The sequence below is a fragment of the Coregonus lavaretus genome (assembly GCF_964263955.1).
Source record: "Coregonus lavaretus genome assembly, contig: HAP1_SCAFFOLD_1040, whole genome shotgun sequence".
Lineage (NCBI taxonomy): Eukaryota > Metazoa > Chordata > Actinopteri > Salmoniformes > Salmonidae > Coregonus > Coregonus lavaretus.
Window position 1 is genome coordinate 130,551 of NW_028160909.1, and position 26,612 is coordinate 157,162.

General features: G+C 42.1%; 1 protein-coding gene and 1 long non-coding RNA gene across 2 annotated transcripts; both read left to right on the forward strand.

Annotated features, from left to right (window-relative positions):
- Window positions 1–16,941: 16,941 nt before the first annotated feature.
- Window positions 16,942–20,755, forward strand: LOC311121315 (uncharacterized protein). The gene is made up of 2 exons (XM_084195817.1): window positions 16,942–17,042; window positions 18,122–20,755. Exon 2 carries the CDS (start codon window positions 18,229–18,231, stop codon window positions 20,473–20,475), a length of 2,247 nt encoding a protein of 748 aa, XP_084051943.1. The 5' UTR covers window positions 16,942–17,042; window positions 18,122–18,228; the 3' UTR covers window positions 20,476–20,755.
- Window positions 20,756–22,131: 1,376 nt separating this feature from the next.
- Window positions 22,132–26,612, forward strand: LOC311121313. Its single transcript, XR_014612264.1, has 3 exons — window positions 22,132–22,156; window positions 26,054–26,170; window positions 26,550–26,612. It is a non-coding gene; the product is annotated as an uncharacterized lncRNA (long non-coding RNA).

Genomic DNA, 26,612 nt, shown 5'->3' on the forward strand with positions numbered 1-26,612 from the left:
TTTAGAATAGATTATTGTTTAGATTATTGTTCAGAAATACTTACTTTATTATTCAGTTCTCTCCATATAGTGTTTTCTGCTCTGTCATCTCAATCAAATGGATCCTGTACAGCTCAGCCGCAACCCCACCCTGATAATAAAGTGTTTTATTGGTACCTTCCACTAGATGGCAGTAAACACCTGCTGTAACTAGACTACGACTATGTGTTCGGTTTCATACATGCAGTTTCCCAGAGGAGGAGTGCTGATCTAGGATCAGGTCCCCCCCTGTCCATTTAATCTGTTTCATTATGATCTAAAAGGAAAAACTGATCCCAGATCAGTACTCCTACTCTTTATGAATACTGTCACAGGTGACTCCTCAAGACGAGACTCATGATTTATAAGTTATATTCTTCAAGAATGAATTAATATCATGAATTGAACTGCTTTGCCATGAACAGATCTGTGAGGTCTTAACTTAAAGGTACTATATAGACCTTATGGTTATTTTAATGGAGTTGAACATTCATCCCATCAGATTGTGTGAAGGATTTTAGGAGTTCAGAAAAATACTGACTGACCTCACCCTCTCTGACCTCACCCTGCTGAAACACACTCAACTAAAGACCACATAGCTACAGTTATATGCTTGTCAGGTTTTACCCACTTTTACACCCACTGGCATCCATATGAATCAGTGGAATATACTGACTAGTTAGCCATCTCCCAATAAGGGTTCAGCAAATCTATTTTATTGGTCACATACACATATTTAGCAGATGCTATGGAGGGTGTAGTAAAATGCTTGTGTTCCTAGCTCAGTGCAGTAATATCTAACAATACACAACAATACACACAGATCTAAAAAGGAAAACAATGGAATTAAGAAATATATAAATATTAGGAGGACATCAAGCATACAGCACTAAACAGACAGACATCTCAGGACATCAACAACCCCTGGGGGGCATATCAACATTCTACATGGACTTCCTCTCCTTGTCTCCTCTCCTTGTCTCCTCTCCTTCATCTCAACTACATGAGAGAACTGGACAGGTGAAAGCAATGTTTCCACACCTAGTACTATCTTAAGGGGCCAAGACAAATGCGCTGTAAGACGTTGGTACCCAGGTGATAATGTGTCTCTCTCCTCCCTGGTTGAATGATGCCAATGGATGAACGGCCGATGGAAACGGATAATGTCTCTCTCCTCCCTGGTTGAATGATGCCAATGGATGAACGGGCGATGGAAACGGATAATGTCTCTCTCCTCCCTGGTTGAATGATGCCAATGGATGAACGGGCGATGGAAACTGATAATGTCTCTCTCCTCACTGGTTGAATGATGCCAATGGATGAACGGGCGATGGAAACGGATAATGGGGCACGTTACTATACAATTACATTTGAATGAACTGAACGATGAGGAGGGTGAAGAGGGTGAATTTAATTTAGAACAATAGTGTAATGATGATGAAGAATTGTGGGTGTTGTGGGTGGTCTAATTATTTTTACACATTTTGCCATGTGGTGTAGAGAAAATATTGCAGTTTTAAAGCAGGTATTCTGCAGTTCTACACATTTTGCATTGGGGTGGAGAGAAAATGTAGCAATTTTATAACCAATTTCATGCAATTCTACATATTTTGCCATGGGGCAGAGAGAATTATTGCAGTTTTAAAGCAAATGTCCTGCAATTTTACCCATTTTGCCAAGATTGCTTGAGTTATCTTAATTAATTCAGACGATTTTGAGTGTATACTGGCTACGGCATCTCAAAAAGGACAAATAGGACTACTGCCTCTTTTTTCACATTTTTCAAGCGAAGGTCTTTTAAGGTCCTTTTAAGGGAGTATACTAGAACACTCGTTGGGTTTGGCTAGCCGAGTTCAGCGCCAGCCGAACTGAAGCATTATTCATGAGATTGATTCATGAGTTAAAACACGGGTAAGGCCACAATACAGGGTCCCATACAATCAATAAATGACTCTTGTTTTCATATCTTTTCATGGATATCTTTTCACCGATATTTATTTATGTAATTCATCCTTTACAATTGTTTACGCACTATTTATCAAGCTTTGGCACTCATGTTTACAGCAAATAATATGACCGTGAGCCTTGCAGGTTGATATAATTCTCTTTTACGTTTTACTTTGTAAAAATAAGCTGTTACTGGACTGTATTACTTACTATAACTATATTACTAATCACATCTATAAATACTATTTATCAAATGTATTACATTGTCATGATTTTATTGTAAGGGAAACGAAAATATGCTACATGTTGCAGTAGGCCTTTGTAGAATATTATACAACGTCTAATCCTGAATGCTGATTGTTTATAATATAAAACATATCTTTACATGCATTTTATGTACTTCTAAATATACAACTATTCAAAATAAGTAACAAAATATTCTTAAGACATTCAATCAAGCAATATATTTTCTTTAGATGGTATTTATTTAGATTGATAACAACCCAGTAGATGAATCTGATGCGTATGCTAAAGGAGATGCCCAACAACGTCCCCTACTGAAGTCTGAACGGTCTATAATGCAGTGCCTTCAGAAAGTCACACCCCTTGAATTATTCCACATTTTGTTGTTACACAGCCTGAATTAAAAATGGATTAAATTGAGATTTTGTGTCACTGGCCTACACACAATACTCCATAACGTCAAAGTGGAATCATGTTTTTAGAAATTAATTAAAAATGAAAAGCTGAAATGTCTTGAGTCAACAAGTATTCAACCCCTTTGTTATGGCAAGCCTAAATAAGTTCAGGAGTAAAAATGTGGACTCACCTGTGTGCAATAATAGTGTTTAACAGGATTTCTGAATGACAACCTCATCTCTGTATACCACATATAAAATTATCTGTAAGGTCCCTCAGTCGAGCAGTGAATTTCAAACACAAAATTCAACCACAAAGACCAGGGAGGTTTTCCAATGCCTCGCAAAGAAGGGCACCTATTAGTAGATGGGTAAAAATAAAATAAAAAGCAGAATATTTCTTTGAGCATGCTGAAGTTATTAATTACACTTTGGATGGTGTGTCACTACGAAGATACAGGCGTCCTTCTTAACTCAGTTGCCGGTGAGGAAGGAAACCGCTCAGGGATTTCACCATGAGGCCAATGGTGACTTTAAAACAGTTAGAGTTGAATGGCTGTGATAAGAGAAAACTGAGGATGGATCAACAACATTGTAGTTACTCCACAACACTAACCTAATTGACAGAGTGAAAAGAAGCCTGTACAATCTGAAACTTTTGTTGTGTCCGGCACACCCCACTCTTCCCGACACCACCATTTTCTTCTCTAGCAAATAAAACATCTATCTTCTGAATGAAGCTTGTAACGTCAGTACAGTAGCCTCTGCTTCAGAGAGGGAAGGGGCAGGTAGCCTAAACACACCCACTGGTAAAGACTTTCAGCTGGCAGGCAGGGAGCCTAAACACACCCACTGGTAAAGACTTTCAGCTGGCAGGCAGACACTGGAATAAGTTGGAGTGACAGAGTGAGGGCTTTGCATGAGCACTTTATAGCGTTTTTTGTAAAATAACGTTATTAACCAGTTGTTTTTAAAATATCAGTTCTGTTCTGGAACAGTATCGATCACTTTCGTTCCCGGTTCTGTTGCTGTTCTTTGAAAACATTTTTTTCTGGTTTTCGGTTCTGTTGATCTTGCTTCCTCTCGACTGCCTTTAACTTTTTAAGACAATTATTTTCATTGTTAGAGCGGCCAATGGAGTATCTGGTCAATAGATAGGTTTTCAACCAATATTCGAAAGGATTCCATGCGAACATTCTAAAATCTGCATAAAACAATATGCGTAAAAAATCTGCATAAAACAATATCTCCCTCCAGAGATGTTTCCATCAAACTGATTTTTTGTGGATAAAAGGCTGTACATGATAACGTAAATACTTTTGTGGTTAAATTCCCATGTACCACATGAAAAACACAAGTTAAATGGGTTTCCATCACATCTTCAACTCTACTGATGGTTTTGTCACTAAAGCTGTTGCATTATATAGCAAATGTGCCCACTCTGGCCATGACACATGCCAACAACTCACAGATACAGTGTGGGTATGGCTATATCGATATTATTTGTATTTCACAAATGGCAGCTAAGCATCGATCATCATGTTAGCTGAATAAGACCCTTAATATTTATTGGAAAGGAGCATCAAGCTCGTCACCTTGCACTTTCACCAACCTGTGTTCATCATAACTTATTTCATCTGTAGCCTAAAACTGCATGCTTTCCCGAGTCGTAGTGGGAGGACCACGCAACATATCGCGTGACTCCAAGTTTACTTTGATATGATGGTTATAGTATATTATCAGTGCTTAATTTGATCCGGATCCTGCCGGAACTGGATCCGGCACCTCTCCGTTTTGGACTGTTTTGTTCAGGAACCTATTCGGCCGGATCCGGTACCTCTCCTGGCATGAAAGATAATTGTCACTTTTAGCAATGTAAAAATTCTAATAATCTTTCCCAGAACTCTCTCTGCTCTGACAGACATGTGCCTCCAACTCTCATCTCTCCAGCATTGCCCATCATTTATAGAGCCACGCCAAGGGTTCTGGAGGAGCTGCAGCACGCCTGATCAATTCAAATACATTTTACAAAGTTATAGAATTACTGCTGTCTGTTCAGAAATAAATGAAATAATTCAAAATAGCCTACTACACCATGAGAAAGCCTAAAATGTAGTCACAGAGGATAAATAGCTTATTTTTAAAATAACCTAGGCCCTGTGGGTAGAGCATGGTGTTTACAACGCCAGGGTTTTGGATTCGATTCCCACGGGGGGCCAGTATGAAAATGTATGCACTCACTAACTGTAAGTCGCTCTGGATAAGAGCGTCTGCTAAATGACTAAAATGTAAATGGAGTGTAGCACAATAACAAGGCATACTGTGGGGAACGCGCGGCAAATCTGTAAGAGAAACTTTAAAACATTTTTAGGACTATAATTTCCTCCTCATATTGTTGCATACAATATGTCTCCACACATCTAGGCATAGGCTATTGATGGATTCAAGTTCGTTAGCCTGTCATTTCGATCATTTGTGTGGTATTGCGCTTTCAAGACAAATGGGAAATCGGGAAAAAATTAGGTAGAATCATGACATCAGTGGTCTTCAAATCAGGAAAGTCGGAGCTCTAGAAAGAGGCCAGAATTCCCAGTTGGATGACCGTTCAAAACAAATGTTTCCAGTCGGAGCTCTAGAAAGAGGCCAGAATTCCCAGTAGGATGACCGTTTAAAACAAATGTTTCCAGTCGGAGCTCGTTTTTTCCCCATTTCCCATTTCCCATTAAAGTCGGAAGTCTGAGATTTACCAGCTCAGAGTTTCCAGTTGTTTTGAACACGGCATTAATAAAGATTATGCCAGAGTCTCCAGTCAAGTAAAATGACGTGGAATTGCATGAAATGCGTTTATAAAAGGCCAAATTGCTAAAACACTAAAACCCATTGGCTGAACAAAGTTCTCAGTTGCCTGGACTCATTTAGCTAATTATGCAGTCTGTTGTCAATACCTTAAACCATTTCACATGGTAAAACACATTATGCAGATCTCACTTAGACTTTTCAGCAAAACTCTAAACACATTATCATTCTCCAAACACATTCTGCACTCTAATGCACATGTCATCCATACTGGTAAACACAAGAGGCAACAATCAAACACAAATAGAGAACACATGTCATTGATTGAACACAACCACTCAAAATGGATTTAACCTGTTTCAAATGATGCGACACAACCAATATAAGGCAGTTCAGAGAGCAAACAGGTTGTTGAAGGTGGGAAGGAGAAAGTCTGAGAATGAATAGAAGAAACAATGTGAGAGGACGAGGAAGAGTGCGTATGCCAGGTGGGCGACGAGGAGGAAGAGGAGGAGGAGGGCGAGAAAGAGGAAGAGGAGGACGAAGAGGAAGAGGAAGACAAAGAGTGGAAATATCTGATGAAATTCGAGCAACAGTCATAGACCATGTTCTTGTCCATGGACTGACAATGAGGGAAGCAGGACTTAGAGTGCAACCGAATTTGAGCCGATTTTCTGTGTCCACCATAGTAAGGACATTCAGAGAAGAGAACAGGTACAGTGTACTACTGTATTTTTGTAATTGCACATTTACTGTACTACACTATATGCAGCTGTTCAATAGACATTTGTAAAGTTAATCACTGTATGTATTGTACTGCATGAATATGTTTTGTAACTGCACAACTACTTTTTGTAGAATTGCAAGGCTGCCACATGCAGGTGGAAGGACAGCTATATTCACTGGGGAGCAAGAGGCCGTTATAGTTGGCATGGTCCTTCAAGATAATGCAATACGACTCAGAGAAATCCAGGAACGAGTGATACAAGACAACACACACTTCCAGGGAATCGAACAGTGTGAGCATTTCCACAATTGACCGTGTCCTCCATCGTAACAGGATGCGAATGAAACAAGTACACAGAGTACCTTTTGAGCGCAACTCACCAAGGGTGAAAGAACTGCGAGCTCAGTATGTGCAAGTAAGTGTACATTCAGAAACATTTACTGTAATCCAGATTGTCTACAGTACTAACACATACTATGTGAATGACATTACTCTTCAGTACATCCAATGTATGTGAATCAGAAGTGCATACAGTAGGCCTAATTGTACTCTACAGTAGAGCACTGTCTCTGGACCACTTACAAAATCCTACATACAGTATATTGTATTTCTACACAGACAATATTTGACTTGGAATCCTTGGACAGACCCCATGAGTTCATCTTTGTCGATGAATCAAGGCTTCAATCTAACAAAGAGGAGAAGGGAGAGGCCCGAAACATGATTGGACAGCGGGCCGTTGTTGAAGTCCCTGGTCAACGAGGTGGCGATGTCACAATCTGTGTTGCTATCGGCAATCATGGTGTTCTACATCACCATGTTACACTCGGGCCATATAACACCCGGCACCTTCTAAGATCTATTGCCAATCTAAGATATATTTTATTTGAGCAGCAGGTTCAAGAGCAGCAGGGTCAAGAGCTAAATGAGAATCCCATTCCCACCTATGTGATAGTGTGGGACAATGTTAGTTTCCACCGAGCTGCTCAGGGAAGGGAATGGTTTAACATCAATGGGCAGTTTATGACCTTGTACCTCCCTCCATACTCGCCTTTCCTGAATCCGATTGAGGAGTTTTTCTCCTCTTGGAGATGGAAAGTGTATGATAGACAACCCTACACCAGAGTAAATCTGCTGCAAGCCATGGATTTAGCCTGTGGTGATACAGGTGAGGAATCATGTCAGGGCTGGATACGGCACACAAGAGGCTTCTTCCCCCGTTGCCTCAGGAGGGACAATATTGCTTGTGATGTGGACGAAGTGCTCTGGCCTGACCCAGCCCAAAGACAAGAAGAAGCACATTGATCACATGTTCACTCCTTAGATGTTTGTCCCTTTTAGTATTGTATACTGTTGTACAGTGCATTGTAGGCTGTATACTGGACAATGGACAAATTGTATGGCCCTGAACATTGTGCTTTCCATTTGTTAACAGTACTGACTTCTCAATAGATTTTGACTGGTTGCAGGTTCATATCAACAAAGAACAAGAATTACAGTATCACAGAGACAAAGGACAAGTTTGTGAGATGCAGGGTACAGTACTGTAAAAATAGGGGTACAAGGAGGAGGAAGAACAAAAAACTAAATTGCAAAGAGCAAAGCAGAGTAGTAATTTCTGATCAATGTTGAGCTACTATGATAGAACATGTTTTCGTTCATCAAAAGACAATGACGGAAAAACATGACATTTGTTTTGAGATTAAAAATGTACTTCTCCCTGAGAACTGTATGTTTTGAACAATGTGTTTTCTATTTTCCGGTGTGTTGTTTACTGACTGCTTGAGAGTGTTTATCATTTTGATCACTTTGTTTATGATTTGAGAGCAGTGTTTGATTTTGAACACAGGTAAAAACTGTTTTGAGGGCGAATGTTTCATTTTGCGAGAGGAGTCAGAGCTTTTGTAAATAGTGCTTGAAGATTAGGTTTTGTGTTGAATGTTTTCAGGAAATGGAGCAAGGTTTCAGAAATTGTGTTTTAGCAATTGAGAACAACTGTAATGCCAAACACCACAGACTACAATTAAAATGTACTTTCCATAAATATGACCATTTACGTCACATTAAAGTAATCTCTTTTTCATATATCACTTCTAAACTGACAAATAAACATCAAATATACCTTTTACAAATACATCAGCATGTTTAATACATTTGTTTCAAGCAATAGAGCATATGCTTTGAATACTCGTCTGTAGGGCAAATATGCAGTTTTGGGCAAATTCTCATATCATTTTGCTCAATGTGTCACATCCAAGGCTTTTGTATGGCTGTTGAAATGTGCAGAACAGTAATCAGCTATGCCTGCCCCATATGTACGGCCCTCTTTGAGTTGTTGCTGGTGCCGCTTTACTTTCTTGACTGTGTCATGTGACCTGCGCCTCCCCTTGTCACACTCCATTGAAGCAGCATCAGCTCTCACAACTCCTCTCTGATTGCTTCCAGTGTCACCAAAGTGCTGCCAATACACAATTAGTCCATCACATTTGATATAGCAGTGGCTCCCTCATTGAACGTGGCTACTGCCATACTGGCAATGAGGCTTTTGCCCAAGAAGACAGTTTTGGGGCGTCGCGACCATATTAGAGTTCAGACATTCATTTGCATTCTGGGTTCCTCCGTGCTACATTCTTTTGAGGACGTTATCATTTGACATCCTGTGATATATAGGTACCATTTTCTGTGCATCCTCTCAATTAAAGAATGTATGGCCTCCATGTTTTTTGCGACTGGGTGGATCTTCACCATTTTCTAGGGCTGGCTGGTACCAGCACCAATGTACACACCTATCCCGTAGTTGGAAGTGAATCCTCTCTTGTGCCAAGAGCCATCAAAGGATCCATGAATGTCTATGATGGCATCCTCATCCTCCTTCAGCAACTCTGCTGTGTCTGGGTCTATATCTGCATATTCTAATTAGCACTCCCCATTGGCTGTTGCCCTCTCTGAATCTCTGCTACTAAAGTGGGGGGAAAAAGTACTTATTTTGATGTCTGTCGACATTACAGTCATAACTGCAGGACTAAATATCAGCATGTTACCCTATGTACATATTAGCATATCAGCATGTTACCCTGTGTACATATTAGCATATCAGCATGTTACCCTATGTACATATTAGCATATCAGCATGCATTTACTTTATGTAAAGCTAATTTCTCAGTAATCACAGTTGGCTACTAAATATTATTTACACACAGCAAGTCACCTGACAATAATGGGCTACTCTCCCTTCTTATTGACCTGTCACTCTCCTGTCATGTCTCTGATATGAGCTGAGACTCAAGGAAGGAATCCCTAGGACTTTGTTTATTTTCTTTAGAGCTGCATAACCAAGTCCAAGTTCGTGTGCTAGAAGAACCATCCTCACATTTATATAAAATGCCACATCTCCCCTGGAGCCCTCCTGCAGCCTGGAGGAAGTGTAAACACTCCTCCTAAATGCATCACGATCACCTTCTCAGGGTGCACATTCTATCATGACAGAATTACAGAATCCCTGGTTGGTGGGGGTCTATGGTGATTTTCTGTCCAGTGTTTAGACACTTAGGACAAATCAAATCATGTACAAGTTGGTTTCTTTGTGACATGTGGAATAAAAGCCACTGTTGGCTGTCTGTCTGTCTGCTGTCTGGTTGATCGCTGCTAGCTGTCATCTTCATCTCAACTAATGTGCGTCTCGACGCGCTGCTGCCGGCCTCCTCCTTTTCCTCCTCTACCTGTACTGCCACTGCCTGGATCGGCTGATCAGGCTCATGTTTTCTTTCATTCATTGCTTTTCTCACATTGGCTAACTGAGATCGCCTATTTTTATTCACATACTGTTGGTATATTCATCGAGATTTTTCAAATCTTGTCTCTCTTTACGTGGATTCCTCGCGGGAGATATTTTCAAACAAGGAAGTGCTGTGCGGGCACGTGAGGCCTTTAAACCAATCAGGTTGCCGGAAAGTGCCATTAAATGTCAGTAACCAATCAGGTTGCCGGAAAGTGCCATTAAATGCCAGTAACCAATCGGATGTCAGTAAATGCCTCCTCTTTCAGCACAACGTCAAAAATAATATAGCCATGTATGGACTAGTAACGATCTGCTCCGGAAAACAAGCTGTTGAATTATGTATGATTCAACATGGAGAGTTTGAAAAATAGCTGTTGAAGTTCTACATGAAACATGCTAACAAAAAACCATTTAATAAAATTATACAAATCAAGTATTTATATACATTATTGCCGATGTAATTGTACATTTTATGAAAGTATGGAAGTTATAGTTCCGAAATATCCCAAAATCTGAACATTGACAGATGGAAGCAAAATCACAATGTTTGCCTGTGGTGCCTGGCCTTAATATTTTACAATTGGTTTCGATTTATAATGTCCGATTATCAAATGGGCATGAACAGGGTCAGGGGAACAGCTCGACTAGTGAATGGAGGCTGGTTTCCTGCCTGTTCGTTTTTAGTTTTTCAATCATATGCTGTGTATACTCTGGTTATTTCACTCCAAAAATCCACCACTGTTTGGGGAGCATGCAGCATCTCGCTGCCCGACAGGTGATATTCCGCCCAAACTCTGTATGCCATGGGCTCTCCAACCCTGTTCCTGCAGCTACCCAGTGCTTCATTTGGGAAACCAGGTGGAATCTGTTTTGGATCATCAATAGTAACATGTTTTCACAAGGAAACATATTTCACTAAACTGTTGACAGCCCTTCTCTCTGTGCGCTCGAAAAATGAATGAAGGATAGAGGGGAGGAGATGGAAACGCACGGTGGTGAGATATTCTGTAGCTAAAAGTAATATGTCATCCTATTAATTATGAACATATTTGTTTTCTTCCTATTACTAGACTATATTAAAATCTAATTCTGTAAACCGGAAGGCTAACTCTGTAAGCTGCCCTGCACAATCAATGAACCAACAGCATGGCCTAGGCCTATACGTTCTCTCCCAGACTCATGGATAGGAAGTGTGGAGTGTAACATAAGGTAACCAGTCCATCCAGTATGTATAATAATACAGTCATCACTCAAAGGTCATTACTAGAATGTGTTTAATTTTGGAGTCAAGGCTAGACCAATTATGTACCGAAGACATCTTCAATCCTTTTTCTGTTTTTAATGTTTTTCTGCCGTGTGTAATATGCAGTAGGCTATGTATTGGATAATGGCAAAATCATTATTTTATCATTAGTTTTTTTCGGGCTTGGGCTCATATATAGTCTATGTATCTACATAAACTCCAATATACATCATCCACAACACGAGTTTTTTTCGGGCTTGGTCTCATATATAGCCTATGTGTATACATAATATACAACATCCACAACAACCATGTTTTTCACTCAGTTTCAACCTGTTGAACTTCTTTCTTCAAATGGATCAATCACAGTGATGTTAGTTTTAAAAGCACAATGCTGTTTTGATAATAGGGGTTTGATATGATTTTTTTTGTTTTTGGTGTGTGTGTGTGTGTGAGAGAGAGAGAGAGAGAGAGAGAGAGAGAGAGAGAGAGAGAGAGAGAGAGAGAGAGAGAGAGAGAGAGAGAGAGAGAGAGAGAGTTTGTGTACTGTGGGATTCTTTAATCAGTTTGGCTCATTGGCCAGGTCAGAGTCTATGTTTGAAGTTGTTGAGTGATTTTTGGCAATACACTGTAGATGTATATGTTCCATGGTAGAGAGTGTTCCAGAGTAGAGAGTGTTCCAGAGTAGAGAGTGTTCCAGAGTAGACAGTGTTCCAGAGTAGAGAGTGTTCCAGAGTAGAGAGTGTTCCATGGTAGAGAGTGTTCCAGAGTAGAGAGTGTTCCAGAGTAGAGAGTGTTCCATGGTAGAGAGTGTTCCAGAGTAGAGAGTGTTCCAGAGTAGAGAATGTTCCAGAGTAGAGAGTGTTCCAGAGTAGAGAGTGTTCCATGGTAGAGAGTGTTCCATGGTAGAGAGTGTTCCAGAGTAGAGAGTGTTCCAGAGTAGAGAGTGTTCCAGAGTAGACAGTGTTCCAGAGTAGACAGTGTTCCAGAGTAGAGTGTTCCAGAGTAGAGTGTTCCAGGGTAGAGAGTGTTCCAGAGTAGAGAGTGTTCCAGAGTAGAGAGTGTTCCAGAGTAGAGAGTGTTCCAGAGTAGAGAGTGTTCCTGAGTAGAGAGTGTTCCAGGGTAGAGAGTGTTCCAGAGTAGAGAGTGTTCCAGAGTAGAGAGTGTTCCATGGTAGAGAGTGTTCCAGAGTAGAGAGTGTTCCAGAGTAGAGAGTGTTCCAGAGTAGAGAGTGTTCCAGAGTAGAGAGTGTTCCAGAGTAGAGAGTGTTCCAGAGTAGAGAGTGTTCCAGAGTAGAGAGTGTTCCAGAGTAGAGAGTGTTCCAGAGTAGAGAGTGTTCCAGAGTAGAGAGTGTTCCTGAGTAGAGAGTGTTCCAGGGTAGAGAGTGTTCCAGAGTAGAGAGTGTTCCAGAGTAGAGAGTGTTCCATGGTAGAGAGTGTTCCAGAGTAGAGAGTGTTCCAGAGTAGAGAGTGTTCCAGAGTAGAGAGTGTTCCAGAGTAGAGAGTGTTCCAGAGTAGAGAGTGTTCCTGAGTAGAGAGTGTTCCAGAGTAGAGAGTGTTCCAGAGTAGAGAGTGTTCCAGAGTAGAGAGTGTTCCAGAGTAGAGAGTGTTCCAGAGTGAGAGAGTGTTCCAGAGTAGAGAGTGTTCTAGAGTAGAGCGTGTTCCAGAGTGAGAGAGTGTTCCAGAGTACAGATTGTTCCAGAGTAGAGAGTTCCAGAGTAGAGAGTGTTCCAAAGTAGAGAGACCCACAGAAGCAACTGTGATTGAGTACTGACAGTGTCTGCTGTGGCAGGTGGGAAGGTGCAAGTTACCTGAGAAATATCTCTCAATGTTCTAATCTCTCAATGTTCATCTCAAAGTGCATCAAATTCCTGCATGTATCTGTTGAAATGCCCTGGACCCCCATACTGGCTTTGTCTTCAAATCCCAGAAAAGCCCCTGGACAGGCCTCACTCCAGTCACAGCTACAACCGCCACCACCGACTACCATTACTGTTACCTCTGGGAGAGTGGAACTTCTACCCCTGGGGAGAGAGGAGTTGCTACCCCTGGGGAGAGAGGAGTTGCTACCCCTGGGGAGAGAGGAGCTGCTACCCCTGGGGAGAGAGGAGCTGCTACCCCTGGGGAGAGAGGAACTTCTACCCCTGGGGAGAGAGGAGCAGCTACCCTTGGGGAGAGAGGAGCTTCTACCCCTGGGGAGAGAGGAGCTGCTACCCTTGGGGAGAGAGGAGCTTCTACCCCTGGGGAGAGAGGAGCTTCAACCTTGGGGAGAGAGGAGCTGCTATCAGGAGAAATTGCGACCCTGCTTGGGAAGCGCTGAACGATTGCTGAGTGTTGGGGCATGTTTGGCAGGAGCTTCAGTGATATACTATATATATAATATATATATAAACTATACTGCTCAACTTGCTGATGTTTCACAATATGCCATGGCCGTCTCAGTAACCAGGTCCCAACCCAATTGAACACTTATGGGAGATTCTGGAGAGTTGTAGAATGTATGCCAAGGCACATTGTGAGAGCTATAAAGAGACAGGGAGTGGGAGAGAGAACAGGTAGAACCTGATATGGAAATGAGCAGAACAAACTAAAGGAACTTTCCACCACCGAATGATCATTCCAGACTCTTCTATTGAGAGACATATAAAAGGTAAGACGACGATTGTTATGATATTAATATAGTTGATGATATTGTTATGTGTATTAATATAGTTGATTATATTGTTATGTGTATTAATATAGTTGATGATATTGTTATGTGTATTAATATAGTTGATTATATTGTTATGTGTATTAATATAGTTGATGATATTGTTATGTGTATTAATATAGTTGATGATATTGTTATGTGTATTCATATAGTTGATGATATTGTTATGTGTATTAATATAGTTGATGATATTGTTATGTAAATTAATATAGTTGATGACATTGTTATCTGTATTAATATAGTTGATGATATTGTTATGTGTATTAATATAGTTGATGATATTGTTATGTGTATTCCTATAGTTGATGGATATTTTGGTGGACAGAGTGTTATAATAGGCCTACTCTCCTTAATATGTTTTCGATATAAATTAGATGCGTGGGGTGAATTCGTTCTTTTTCCATCTGTGTGCCCCAGGGTGGTCGCTCCTACACTATCTAGAATCTAAAAGGGTTATTTGGCTGTCCCCATAGGAGAACCCTTTGTAGAACCCTTTTTGGTCCTAGGTAGAACCCTTTTGGGTTCCATGAAGAATCCTTTCCACAGAGGGTTCTACATGGAAGCCAGAAGGGTTTTACCTGGAACCCAAAAGCGTTCTCCTATGGGGACAGCCAGAGGACCCTTTTGGAACTATTTTTTCTAAGAGTGTACTTTATCATAGGTCTATAGACTTGTCTTCTCAAAACAGGCTTAAAACACAACAAGCAACAACATTTTCTCTTTCTAATCTACTGTTAACGCTTTTCACCCAGGAAGGCATGTTGTGTGAAAGAGAGACAAATAAATACTGTGGAAAGACTAACAACAACTTACATTTCCTCAAAACAGGTTGTGTGTGTTCATTAGTGCCCACCGTAGCAAAACGTTTGGCAACAGAAATTGTTTAGGTCACGTTGTACAGCGTTTGGAGTAAACTGTTTATGTAACATTTTAAAACTGTTGGCTGCGGTGTAAACTAATGAATACGACCCAGGTAGTAGCCTACAACTCGGCTGTTGATGTCTGCCTGATGCTGTAACCTGAACTTAGCCTGAGGGGTGGACTATGATGCAAGCTAGATATACTGGTTTTCTAAAGTTAGCTTCAGTTAGCTTCACATTCCAGCTCAGGCCTCATCCATAAGAATATACAGAGCGCTAGTCATCACGAAGGTGCTCTCTCAGCAGAACTGTAGATATCTCAATGACTTGACATGTTCTGGTTGTGAATCTTTCCAGGAATGATTGTAAAGTGTGTAGAGAAATTAAATGTATGGTGTAATTTTAGTACAGTGAATGTATGTAAAACACTCAGACCTAACAGTCTACTTCTACTGAGACAGGTTTGTGTCAGTCTAATCATACAAAATTGTGATAACTGAACATGGGCAAGTCAAATTCAATATATCAATATTCAAGACTCAACCTTTGCAGAATCAGAATCACCTATATTCGCCAAGTACATTTGCACATACATATGTAGGATCTTAATTTGAGCTAGTTTGCTGCAACAGGAAATGTGAATTATTATGCGAATTATAATTAATGGACATTTTTGTAGCGGTTGATACATTTTTATTAAGCGAAACTCAAGTCTGGCATTTCTACTTGGAAATTACAAACTTCATAAGCCTTTTAAAACCTCAAATACACTACAAGTTTTACATTTCCTGCATTGCGGGAAAGTTATTCTGCAGTGGGGGGGGGGTGATCAAATTAAGATCCTACATCTGTACACATAATTCTACATGGTGATAGTGACAGACAACATTTATAGACAGAATACAGACAAAAGAGTTAAACAAATGTATGTACAACATTATACACAACTAGGAAGAGTGAGCATAGAGCTATAAGATAATGAACAGTTGGTATACAGATATACAGTACAGTGGATATACAGTTGATATACAGATATACAGTACAGTGGGAATACAGTTGATATACAGATATACAGTACAGTGGGAATACAGTTGGTATACAGATATACAGTACAGTGGGAATACAGTTGGTATACAGATATACAGTACAGTGGGAATACAGTTGATATACAGATATACAGTACAGTGGGAATACAGTTGATATACAGATATACAGTACAGTGGGAATACAGATGATATACAGATATACAGTACAGTGGGAATACAGTTGATATACAGATATACAGTACAGTGGGAATACAGTTGGTATACAGATATACAGTACAGTGGGAATACAGTTTATATACAGATATACAGTACAGTGGGAATACAGTTGATATACGGTGGATGTCCATGTCTACCAGTATAAATATATCTAAGAGAGATTAACAGAGTGCTAATGCAGTATAGTTCAGTTATTTAGTGTACAGTTCAGAGATGGCTTGATGTGGTGAGCAGCATAGAGTGTATAGTCCTTTATTCTCACTGGGCCAGATGGTAGTGTACAGTTCAGAGATGGCTTGATGTGGTGAGCAGCATAGAGTGTATAGTCCTTTAGTCTCTATGGGCCAGATGGTAGTGTACAGTTCAGAGATGGCTTGATGTGGTGTGCAGCATAGAGTGTATAGTCCTTTATTCTCACTGGGCCAGATGGTAGTGTACAGTTCAGAGATGGCTTGATGTGGTGTGCAGCATAGAGTGTATAGTCCTTTAGTCTCTATGGGCCAGATGGCCAGTTGGTGAGGGCCACAGCATGGGGAAAGAAACTGTTCAGATGGGGGTCTATAACATCCAATCACATAGGTTTACAGCAGCTGACAGTTGCAACGTTTTTGCTAATAACTCAAACTGCCTCAAAACATAATCTCTGTACAGATGTAGGATCTTAATTTGATCACCCTGTTGCAAGAGAACTACAACTTTTAGTTTATTTGAGTGTATTTAAGCTTTAAAAAAGGTTTCTGAAGATGAATCAATTCCACTTTTCTATTAAAATAATTGTTAATTAATTATAATCCACATAATAATTCAAATGTCCTGTTGCTGCAGAATTATTTTCCTGCTGTAGCAAACTGGCTAAAATTAAGATCCTACATCTGTAGCAATACACCTCTCTTTGATGTACATGGCTATATCAGGATTGACTTTTGACCATTTGACATCTTTTATTTATTGTTGTTTAGGCTGTTTGAATGAGTTGCCTATAAAAGCTACTTCATCTGCAAGAGAACAGGCGGCTGCACCAGTGACTGTAAGAAGTTATGTGATTTCCTCATATGAACGTGAAAGTAAGTGTGTAGCCTACGCAGTTACACAATGGCTGTTGAAACTGTGGCACATATTTCTCTGTAACATTAGAAGTAGGATGAATGTGTTGATATGTAGGAAAGACGGGCAGACTCTCATAGGTCTAGGCTAAACTACAAACTATTATAAGGTTAGGTCGACATCAGACATTCAATAGTCAGAGTAGGTTTGAGCTATGATCACTTATCATGCTGACAAACCTGATGGTCTCCGTTTGAAATGGTGTGTAAAATACCATGCCTAGGCTACAAGCTCTGTCCTGCTACTGTTAGGTCTGTAACGTTATGGGAACTGATCTGAACAGGTTTAGGCTGGTCATCTAGGATATGTAGGCTATAGCTGAGGTATAGACCTCCATCTGTATCAGGACTAGGCTCCTGCTACTGTTACTGTTATAACGTTATGGGAACTGATCTGAACAGGTTTAGGCTGGTCATCTAGGCTATAGCTGAGGTCAGTGGTGGTTTTAGCATGTCAATCTTGGTGGGGCAAAACATAAATAAAGGGGGATGCATGCCAGCAAAGCCACTCCACAACACAACACTAAACAATACATTCATTGCACTATAACGGTGACAAACGGTGCCCACAAACTGTTAGGGCCTACATAAAGCAGAGTCCCAACAGCAGAGTCCCAACAGCAGAGTCCCAACAGCAGAGTCCCAACAGCAGAGTCCCAACAGCTGTCCTATCATTTCTCTTCATTATTTCCCTTCATATTGTCACACTCTGGCTCCGGGACTGTGTGTTAGAGCCAGGGTGTATTTCATTTGGTGGTGTTGGGTATGGGTGAGTTTCATTTGTTTGTGTTTTTGGTAATTGGTTAATGACTCCCAATCGGAGGTAACGAGTGTCAGCTGTCGGCTCGTTATCTCTGATTGGGAGCCATATATATTCTGTGTGTTTTCACCTTGTGTTTGTGGGTTTTTGTTTCTTTGTTGCTGTTAGTCGTATTCAGTATAGAACTTCACGTATCGTCTTTTGTTGTTTTTTCGTGGTTGCTTTAATAATAAAGTCATCATGTTCACTCACAACGCTGCGCATTGGTCTCCTCCTTCAGACGATCGTGACAGAAAAACCCACCATAAAAGGACCAAGCAGCGTGTACAGGAGCAAAGAGACTGGACATGGGTGGAGGCGCCGGGTAAGGAGATCGAGAGGCTGGCGATGGCCCAGGTGGGCAAATCGTGGTCCTGGGAGGACATGCTCGGGGGCAAGGGACCTTGGGGGAAGATCAAGGCCCTGGCGAGAGAGGAGCATCGGCGGCAGCAGGTTTTTCGTCGGAAGGACGAGAGGCAACCCCAAGACATTTTTTGGGGGGGGCACATGGCTTGGGCAGCTGGGCAGCAGGAGGCTGCCACAGGGAGAAAAGGAGAGAAGGCTAACGGAGTACGGGAGCCATTGGCGAGTAGAGGGAGGGAAGTGTGTGTGGCACGGCGTGAAAGACTGATGTGTGTTGCCAGTCCGGTCCGGCCCGTTCCTGATCCTCGGTTGAGGCCAGTGGTGTGTGTTCCCGGTACGGACCGGCCTGTTCCTACTCCAAGCACCAGGTCCACGGTGTGCTACGCCAGCCCGGTCCGGCCTATTCCGGTCACTCGCACCAGGGATACGGTGCGCGTCGCCAGCTCAGCCCGGCCTGTTCCTACTCCACGCACCAGGGATACGGTGCGCTTCGCCAGCCCGGCCCGGCCTGTTCCGGCCACTCGCACCAGGGATACGGTGCGCGTCGCCAGCCCAGCCCGGCCTGTTCCTACTCCACGCACCAGGGATACGGTGCGCTTCGCCAGCCCGGCCCGGCCTGTTCCGGCCACTCGCACCAGGGATACGGTGCGCGTCGCCAGCCCAGCCCGGCCTGTTCCTGCTCTCCGCACTAGGCGTGAGGTGAGTCCCCAGGGTCCAGCATGCCCTGTTCCGGCTCCCCGCACTAGGCGTTATGGGAGTCCCCAGGGTCCAGCATGCCCTGTTCCGACTCCCCGCACTAGCCCTGAGATGCGTGTCCTCAGCCCGGTACCTCCAGTTCCGGCACCACGCATCAGGCCTACGGTGCGTCCCCAGGGCCAAGCATGCCCTGTTGCTGCTTCCCGCACTAGCCCTGAGATGCGTGTCCTCAGCCCGGTACCTCCAGTTCCGGCACCACGCATCAGGCCTACGGTGCGTCCCCAGGGTCCAGCATGCCCTGTTGCTTCTCCCCGCACTAGCCCTGAGATGCGTGTCCTCAGCCCGGTACCTCCTGTTCCGGCACCACGCACCAGGCCTACGATGCGCCTCAGACGGCCAGAGTCTGCCGTCTGCCCAACGGGGCCTGAACTGCCCGTCTGCCCAAAGCCTGCAAAGCCGCCCGTCTGCCATGAGCCATCAGAGCCGTCCGCCAGACCGGAGCCGCTAGAGCCTTCCGCCAGACAGGATCAGCCAGAGCCTTCTGCCAGACAGGATCAGCCAGAGCCTTCTGCCAGACAGGATCAGCCAGAGCCTTCTGCCAGACAGGATCAGCCAGAGCCTTCTGCCAGACAGGTTCAGCCAGAGCCTTCCGCCAGACAGGATCAGCCAGATCCGTCAGTCGGCCATGAGCAGCCAGATCCGTCAGCCAGCCATGAGCAGCCAGATCCGTCAGCCAGCCATGAGCAGCCAGATCCGTCAGCCAGCCATGAGCAGCCAGATCCGTCAGCCAGCCATGAGCAGCCAGATCCGTCAGCCAGCCATGAGCAGCCAGATCCGTCAGCCAGCCATGAGCAGCCAGATCCGTCAGCCAGCCATGAGCCGTCCAGCCAGGATCCGCCAGAGCCGTCCAGCCGGGATCCGCCAGAGCCGTCCAGCCGGGATCCGCCAGAGCCGTCCAGCCGGGATCCGCCAGAGCCGTCCAGCCGGGATCCGCCAGAGCCGTCCAGCCGGGATCCGCCAGAGCCGTCCAGCCGGGATCCGCCAGAGCCGTCCAGCCGGGATCCGCCAGAGCCGTCCAGCCGGGATCCGCCAGAGCCGTCCAGCCTGGATCCGCCAGCCAGCCAGGATCCGCCAGAGCCAGCCAGCCAGGTTCCGCCATTTAGTCCGGTGTTGCCCCTTAGCTTGGTGCTGTCCCTTATCCTGGTGCTAACCCTTAGTCCGGTGCTGCCCCTTAGCTCGGTGCTGCTTCTTATCCTGGTACTGTCCCTTAGTCCGGTGCTGCCCCTTAGTCCGGTGCTGCCTCTTAGTCCGGTGCTGCCCCTTAATCCAGGTGGATTAGGTTGTAGGGTGGTCAAATGGAGGAGGCTACTAAAGCGGGTAGTGACTGTGGTGGGGTGGGGACCACGACCAGTGCCAGAGCCGCCTCCGAGGAGCAACACCCACCCAGCCCTCCCCATTTTTTGGGTTAGGCGCGGTCGGAGTCCGCGCCTTTGGGGGGGGGTACTGTCACACTCTGGCTCCGGGACTGTGTGTTAGAGCCAGGGTGTATTTCATTTGGTGGTGTTGGGTATGGGTGAGTTTCATTTGTTTGTGTTTTTGGTAATTGGTTAATGACTCCCAATCGGAGGTAACGAGTGTCAGCTGTCGGCTCGTTATCTCTGATTGGGAGCCATATATATTCTGTGTGTTTTCACCTTGTGTTTGTGGGTTTTTGTTTCTTTGTTGCTGTTAGTCGTATTCAGTATAGAACTTCACGTATCGTCTTTTGTTGTTTTTTCGTGGTTGCTTTAATAATAAAGTCATCATGTTCACTCACAACGCTGCGCATTGGTCTCCTCCTTCAGACGATCGTGACACATATGACAAGGATTAAAAAGGATTTGCCTGTAGATTGTCGACCTGATTCGTGATGATGACTGCTGGCTAAGATTTTGAAAGTATGATGTTGACATGATCAGTCCAATCAAAGCTACTGTAGATATAATGTGATTTGACGTCATTTTATCTGTTGGCCAATGACCTTCTTGGATGGGCACTTCTAATGTAACTCTATGGCAGCACCCAGGGGGCTTGAATTTTCTAGCTCTACCCTTAGACTTGGCGGTGATGTAGTGTCCCCATGAGTGACAGAACACTGAGCCAATCACCGCGCAGCGCTCCGTATTTTCTTCTGGCTTGCCCCACCACCACAGAAAGCACTGAGCTAGGCTGAAACACCGGCATTTTTGAGCTGCCTTACTCAAGAAAACAAAAAGGAGACCATGTTTTTTTTGCGGCTTTATTAACTCAATTATATATATATTTATTTATTTTTAAATTTTTTGCAAACTGATATGTGACACGTATTAATGCCAAAATAACATGCAAAACAGGAAAGGCCACCTGCTCTGAATGACGGGTCACTGGTTGAGAGAATGCCAAGAGTGTGCAAAGCTGTCATCAAGGCAAAGGGTGGCTATTTGAAGAATCTCAAATATAAAATATATTTTGATTTGTTTAACACTTTTTTGGTTACTACATGATTCCATATGTGTTATTTCATAGTTTTGATGTCTTCACTATTATTCTACAATGTAGAAAATAGTAAAAATAAAGACAAACCCTTGAATGAGTATGTGTTCTAAAACCTTTGACCGGTAGTGTATATATTTTTTTTACATTGTTAGCGATATGTGACAATAACCACAATAACATGCAAAACAGAATGACAGGTCGCCACTGGCTGAGGTATAGCGTTTCTGTATAGATCACTGATCCCCCCAGATCAATCAAGCCTGTTTTAGCCCTTCTGTCTACATTCTCAGATACGTTTAGAAAAGAACAGATTCAAAGATAATAAATGGCCGACTTTTAATGAATACAAATAAGTGTGAGACATGGCCTTGTGTTGCTGCACTGTCTATAACTACCTTAACAAACAGTAACTTATTATTATTATTGACAGTTAACATGGAGAAGAGATGTCACAACCAGATGTTCATGTGATTGCATTAAATCACCTGACTGTTTCGATATGTCTGTTAGTAAATGTTTTGTAAGAGATAATTAATAAGTGATAACAATTCACATTCAAGAATTACTGTGTTAACTACAACCAACATGTTGGATCTCTGTTTAGGGGTCAGTGCTCTAAAATGAGTCTCTCTGTGGAGAGAGAGGAGGGGGGCCCTGCCTCTAAAATGAGTCTCTCTGGGGAACATGACACCAAAGCTAAGAGGTGAGATGACAATTTTGTTTAAGAATTATTATTTAATCAGAAATGGTTGCTTATGGGTACCTTCAATATTACTGTTCTCAGATGTTTAATTAATAGATTTTAGATGTGTATAATTATTATTAGTATTATTCAAAACGCTATATATCCATTGTTTAGCTGAAATTAGATGAATGCACTTACTGTAAATCTGAATGACAGGTCGCCACTGCTCCAAAGCAATTACATGTGATACAGAAACCACTGACTCGCTGCATGTTTCAATTATCAAGACACCTGCTGGTACCTCTTAACTGGTTAGTACAGCTCATGAGGTGTCCTAAATATCTGCCAACTAGGTGGGACACTTATGAATAAAGAGGCTTCATGCATAGCTTTAATTTATACACATAAGAGTAGGACTAAAACGGCTTTATTCTCAGCACTTATACGACACATTTTCTACTCTGAGACGCTTTTTGGATATGGGCCCAGATCTCAAAATATTGTAACGACCCAGTATTAAATGAGTCTGTCTGGGGAGAGAGAGGACCAATTTTTCTACTCTGAGACGCTTTTTGGATACGTGCCCAGATCTCAAAATCTTGTTTTAAAAACCGATTTTATTTTGTTTGACGTAATAAAAAAAGAATATTACTAATGTACCCGACTTTAAAGACTGCTTTTAGTTTATTGTGTGGCTCTGCTCATGTCCGCGTTCTGGAACTGTCCGCGTCCCCGTACAGAACTGTCCGTGTCCACGTACGGTTTGGCGCCAAAGATATTGTCCAGTTACGCGCAGAGTGGGCTGAGGTGATCTTGGGGAACAACGACGGAGTTCGTTACAGTGTTGAGACACCGAAGTTTATTGTTCAATTTGCTTTTTTGCGTAATGGTCAGTGACAGTATGAGTGTAGCCAGATCCTTTTCACTCGCTATTCTTGTTTAATTGTGTGGTTCACCGGATTCGTCATCATCCTCGAGGGACAGACAAACGACCTGCTAGCTAGCCAAGCAAGTCGGTACAGCTAGCTAAGCTAGCTACTCTACCAGCAGCATCCTAGTTATCCTAGCTACCACTACATCATCACCGGCTGCCTGCATTTCTTGTGGACCGATGGAGCTCCCGGGTTGTTTCTTCCACCTGTTAAATACCGTGGAGGGCTTCTCCCTCTCTCATTGACGGATGCTGGCCTACGCTCCCTCTGTCCGGTTCTCCAAAGACTGAACTTTTCAATATTATTTCCAGGGCGCCTCAAGTGACATTTTTTACAACATTTATTTCTGATAAAATCAGTTAATTGCATCCGCCATGGAGCCCGGATTCATAATATTACCTTCTGTCCCTTGTTATAAAGTAATCTCGAAACAACAGGCCTTATGTTTGGGCATTTTTCACCCTACCAGCTCCTATTAGTTCTATTGAGCTCCGTGACACCGACTCGCCTTCAGAACGTTCTATACAGATGTCGTGAATGAGTTATGTAGGACCCACATACGGCCACAGGGAGGAGCAAGAGAGCTATAAACCCATACCATTTTTTGTCTTAAAAACCCCTAAACCTAACAATCAATCAATCAAATGTATATATAAAGCCCTTTTTTACATCAGCAGATGTCACAAAGTGCTATACAGAAACTCTAACCATATGTTTAACCTATTTTAGCCTTAACCGTAACCCTAATTCTAGGGTAGGGTAGCCTACAACACTTTTAGAAACTATTTTAGTAATAATATTATGGTAGTAAATACAATTATTGTATTAAATAGCGTTTTGATTATTTTGTTAATCAAAACCTGTCAACAAATTTTGCTTTTTTTGTAGTTATTTTATTATATGTATAATTGCAAGACAGAACACTTGATAAACAAGACTTTCGTTTTATTTTTCAAATGTGAACTGGGTGACCTAGTAACCTCTATGTGAAAGTCCAGCAATTGGCGTAGGGCAGGTTTGAGACTGATCTAAGGAATTAACAAGAAAAATACACTTTATTTCTAAGCTGCCTCACCAATGTCTGTACGTAATTTATAACTTTTAATTGCTAAATATTTCCAATAAATGGCAGCATAAGACCACGAAGCATCAGTTATAGGCTACAACCAGCAATATGATTGACATAAAATAGCATGCAACCAAAGACTATATGTCCCATGATTATCTAAAATGGTCACTCATTACTTTAGTTAGCTATATATCTCGTATTAGGCCTGTGTTGCTTTTGGAAGAGCAATTAAATAGTGACTATAGCAGGTGTTGAACCCCGGGTAAGTAATCACTAGTCAGATGCTCCAACCTCAACCCTAGTATACATGCATTTTTAAATATCTAATATTGCGATTAAACAACCTCGGAATAGATAAGACAAGAGTGCGTCTTCCAGCCCGCCAATAAATTACATCATGCAACCCTCCCGGTTAGCAAATGTACCTCAACATGCCCCTCACTTGTGCTAGAAGGCAAAGTGCTCGCTGCTGGTTGATGAATCTGACAATGAATGTACTAGGAAAATACGTTTTTCTCGTCCAGAGGTGACTAAATTAATGTTCAGGCTTATTGATAATCATTATAGTAATGAAGTATAATTTCAAAACATGAGCATAAAAACAGCTAATAATAAACATGAATCATCATTATATTATTTCACAGTAATCTGTTAAATGCTTTTTCAGTCGTTCCTCTTGCGTTAGCAGTGTGGAAAGGGACAGTAAAAAGCGTGTGCTGGAGTTTTCCTGTGAGGGGGAGTGGTGGTGTTTCCAGGGAGAAAACTAAACTAACCTTCTGAAATGTCATTTGTGGTCTTATGCTGCTATCTATTGGAATTATTTAGTAACTGCAGTAGTACTGAATAAAGCGTATCCTTACTAAAGTAGTAATTACTCAGAATTGCAAAATATGACATTTTCTAATTATTTTTAACACTTGCAACCATAAAACATAACAATATATAGCATAACAAACTATGAAACTGACATAAACCAAAAACACCATACATTTAGTTCACTATATATATATATATACTATTTATTTAGATGGGTAACATTATCTGCCAAAGTAATACCACTGTAGATAAAGAAGAGCTCTCCAGTAGGTGAACCAAAACATTCAAAGGCCATTTTCTCAAAAGTGAGGTAACAAGTTTATCGTCTTTCAAAGCAGAATTACTTTCCCATTGTTCCTCAACTGTAGTGTATGATATACCTTTTTCTAGCTGAGTCTCTACTTTTATCCAATGTAAAAAACACAATTTCAAACTTTGCTACATAAAATCGAATCGAGCCGGTCGGTCACATTTGACTGTGCTAGCAGTACTACTTATTTCTCTGAGAGTGAGGCAGATATATTATTACTGTTTAAAACCTAGCATTACTACTTATTTCTCTGAGAGTGAGGCAGATATATTATTACTGTGTAAAACCTAGCAGTACTACTTATTTCTCTTAGAGTGAGGCAGATATATTATTACTGTGTAAAACCTAGCAGTACTACTTATTTCTCTTAGAGTGAGGCAGATATATTATTACTGTGTATAACCTAGCAGTACTACTTATTTCTCTGAGAGTGAGGCAAATATATATTATTACTGTGTAAAACCAAGCAGTACTACGTATTTCTCTGAGAGTGAGGCAGATATATAGCATTATGCAAAATAAACATGATTATTTGTCTCTCTGAAATGAAACCATCAAGTGATAGATTTTTAACAAATACATGGCTGTCATTGAACAATCGTATACCATGATTAGCTACTGAAAAAAACACACCAATCTCTTTCATAATGTCTTTAAAAAATAAAAGCTAATTTACCAACATTTCTGAAAATGGATATATAGCGTTTTGGAATGAAACTCTTCTTATGTTTCCCCATCTGAGCTCAGAGTAGATGAGAGATGTAATGTTTGTCTCTGTTGTGTTGAAGTCCAATCAAGCAGGAGAGACCAGCCTCCCCTGTACCCAGCTGTGTGTCCATGAAGAGTGACTGGTCTATGGAACAACCTGAACAGTTTAGAGAGGGAGACTTTTCTACTGAACAAAGGTAAGAAGAACTCATGGGTCATGGTCAGTGAGTTAAACAACACTGTCTCTAGTCATTTCTCCTCTCCCATTTTCCCATTTCTTTTGGTTGTTTTCATAATCCATAGGCTAATCCTTTTTTCCATTTTCATAGTCCTGAAACAATATTAAACAAACACTACATTCCCTCCCTGTGTGTGTGTGTGTGTGTGTGTGTGTGTGTGTGTGTGTGTGTGTGTGTGTGTGTGTGTGTGTGTGTGTGTGTGTGTGTGTGTGTGTGTGTGTGTGTGTGTGTGTGTGTGTGTGTGTGTGTGTGTGTGTGTGTGTGTGTGTGTGTGTGTGTGTGTGTGTGTGTGTGCACTCCCTGGATGAGGAGATGTAATCTCATGTTTTGTCCACAGAAACCAACAGGAGAGATCAGAGTCAGAGATTCTCAGTGGTCAGTCTTCCCAGAGTCATCAAAC

Excerpts from the sequence above, each read along its gene's own strand:
- LOC311121315 (XM_084195817.1), top strand. The coding sequence starts at position 18,229 with ATGGCCCAGGTGGGCAAATCGTGGTCCTGGGAGGACATGCTCGGGGGC.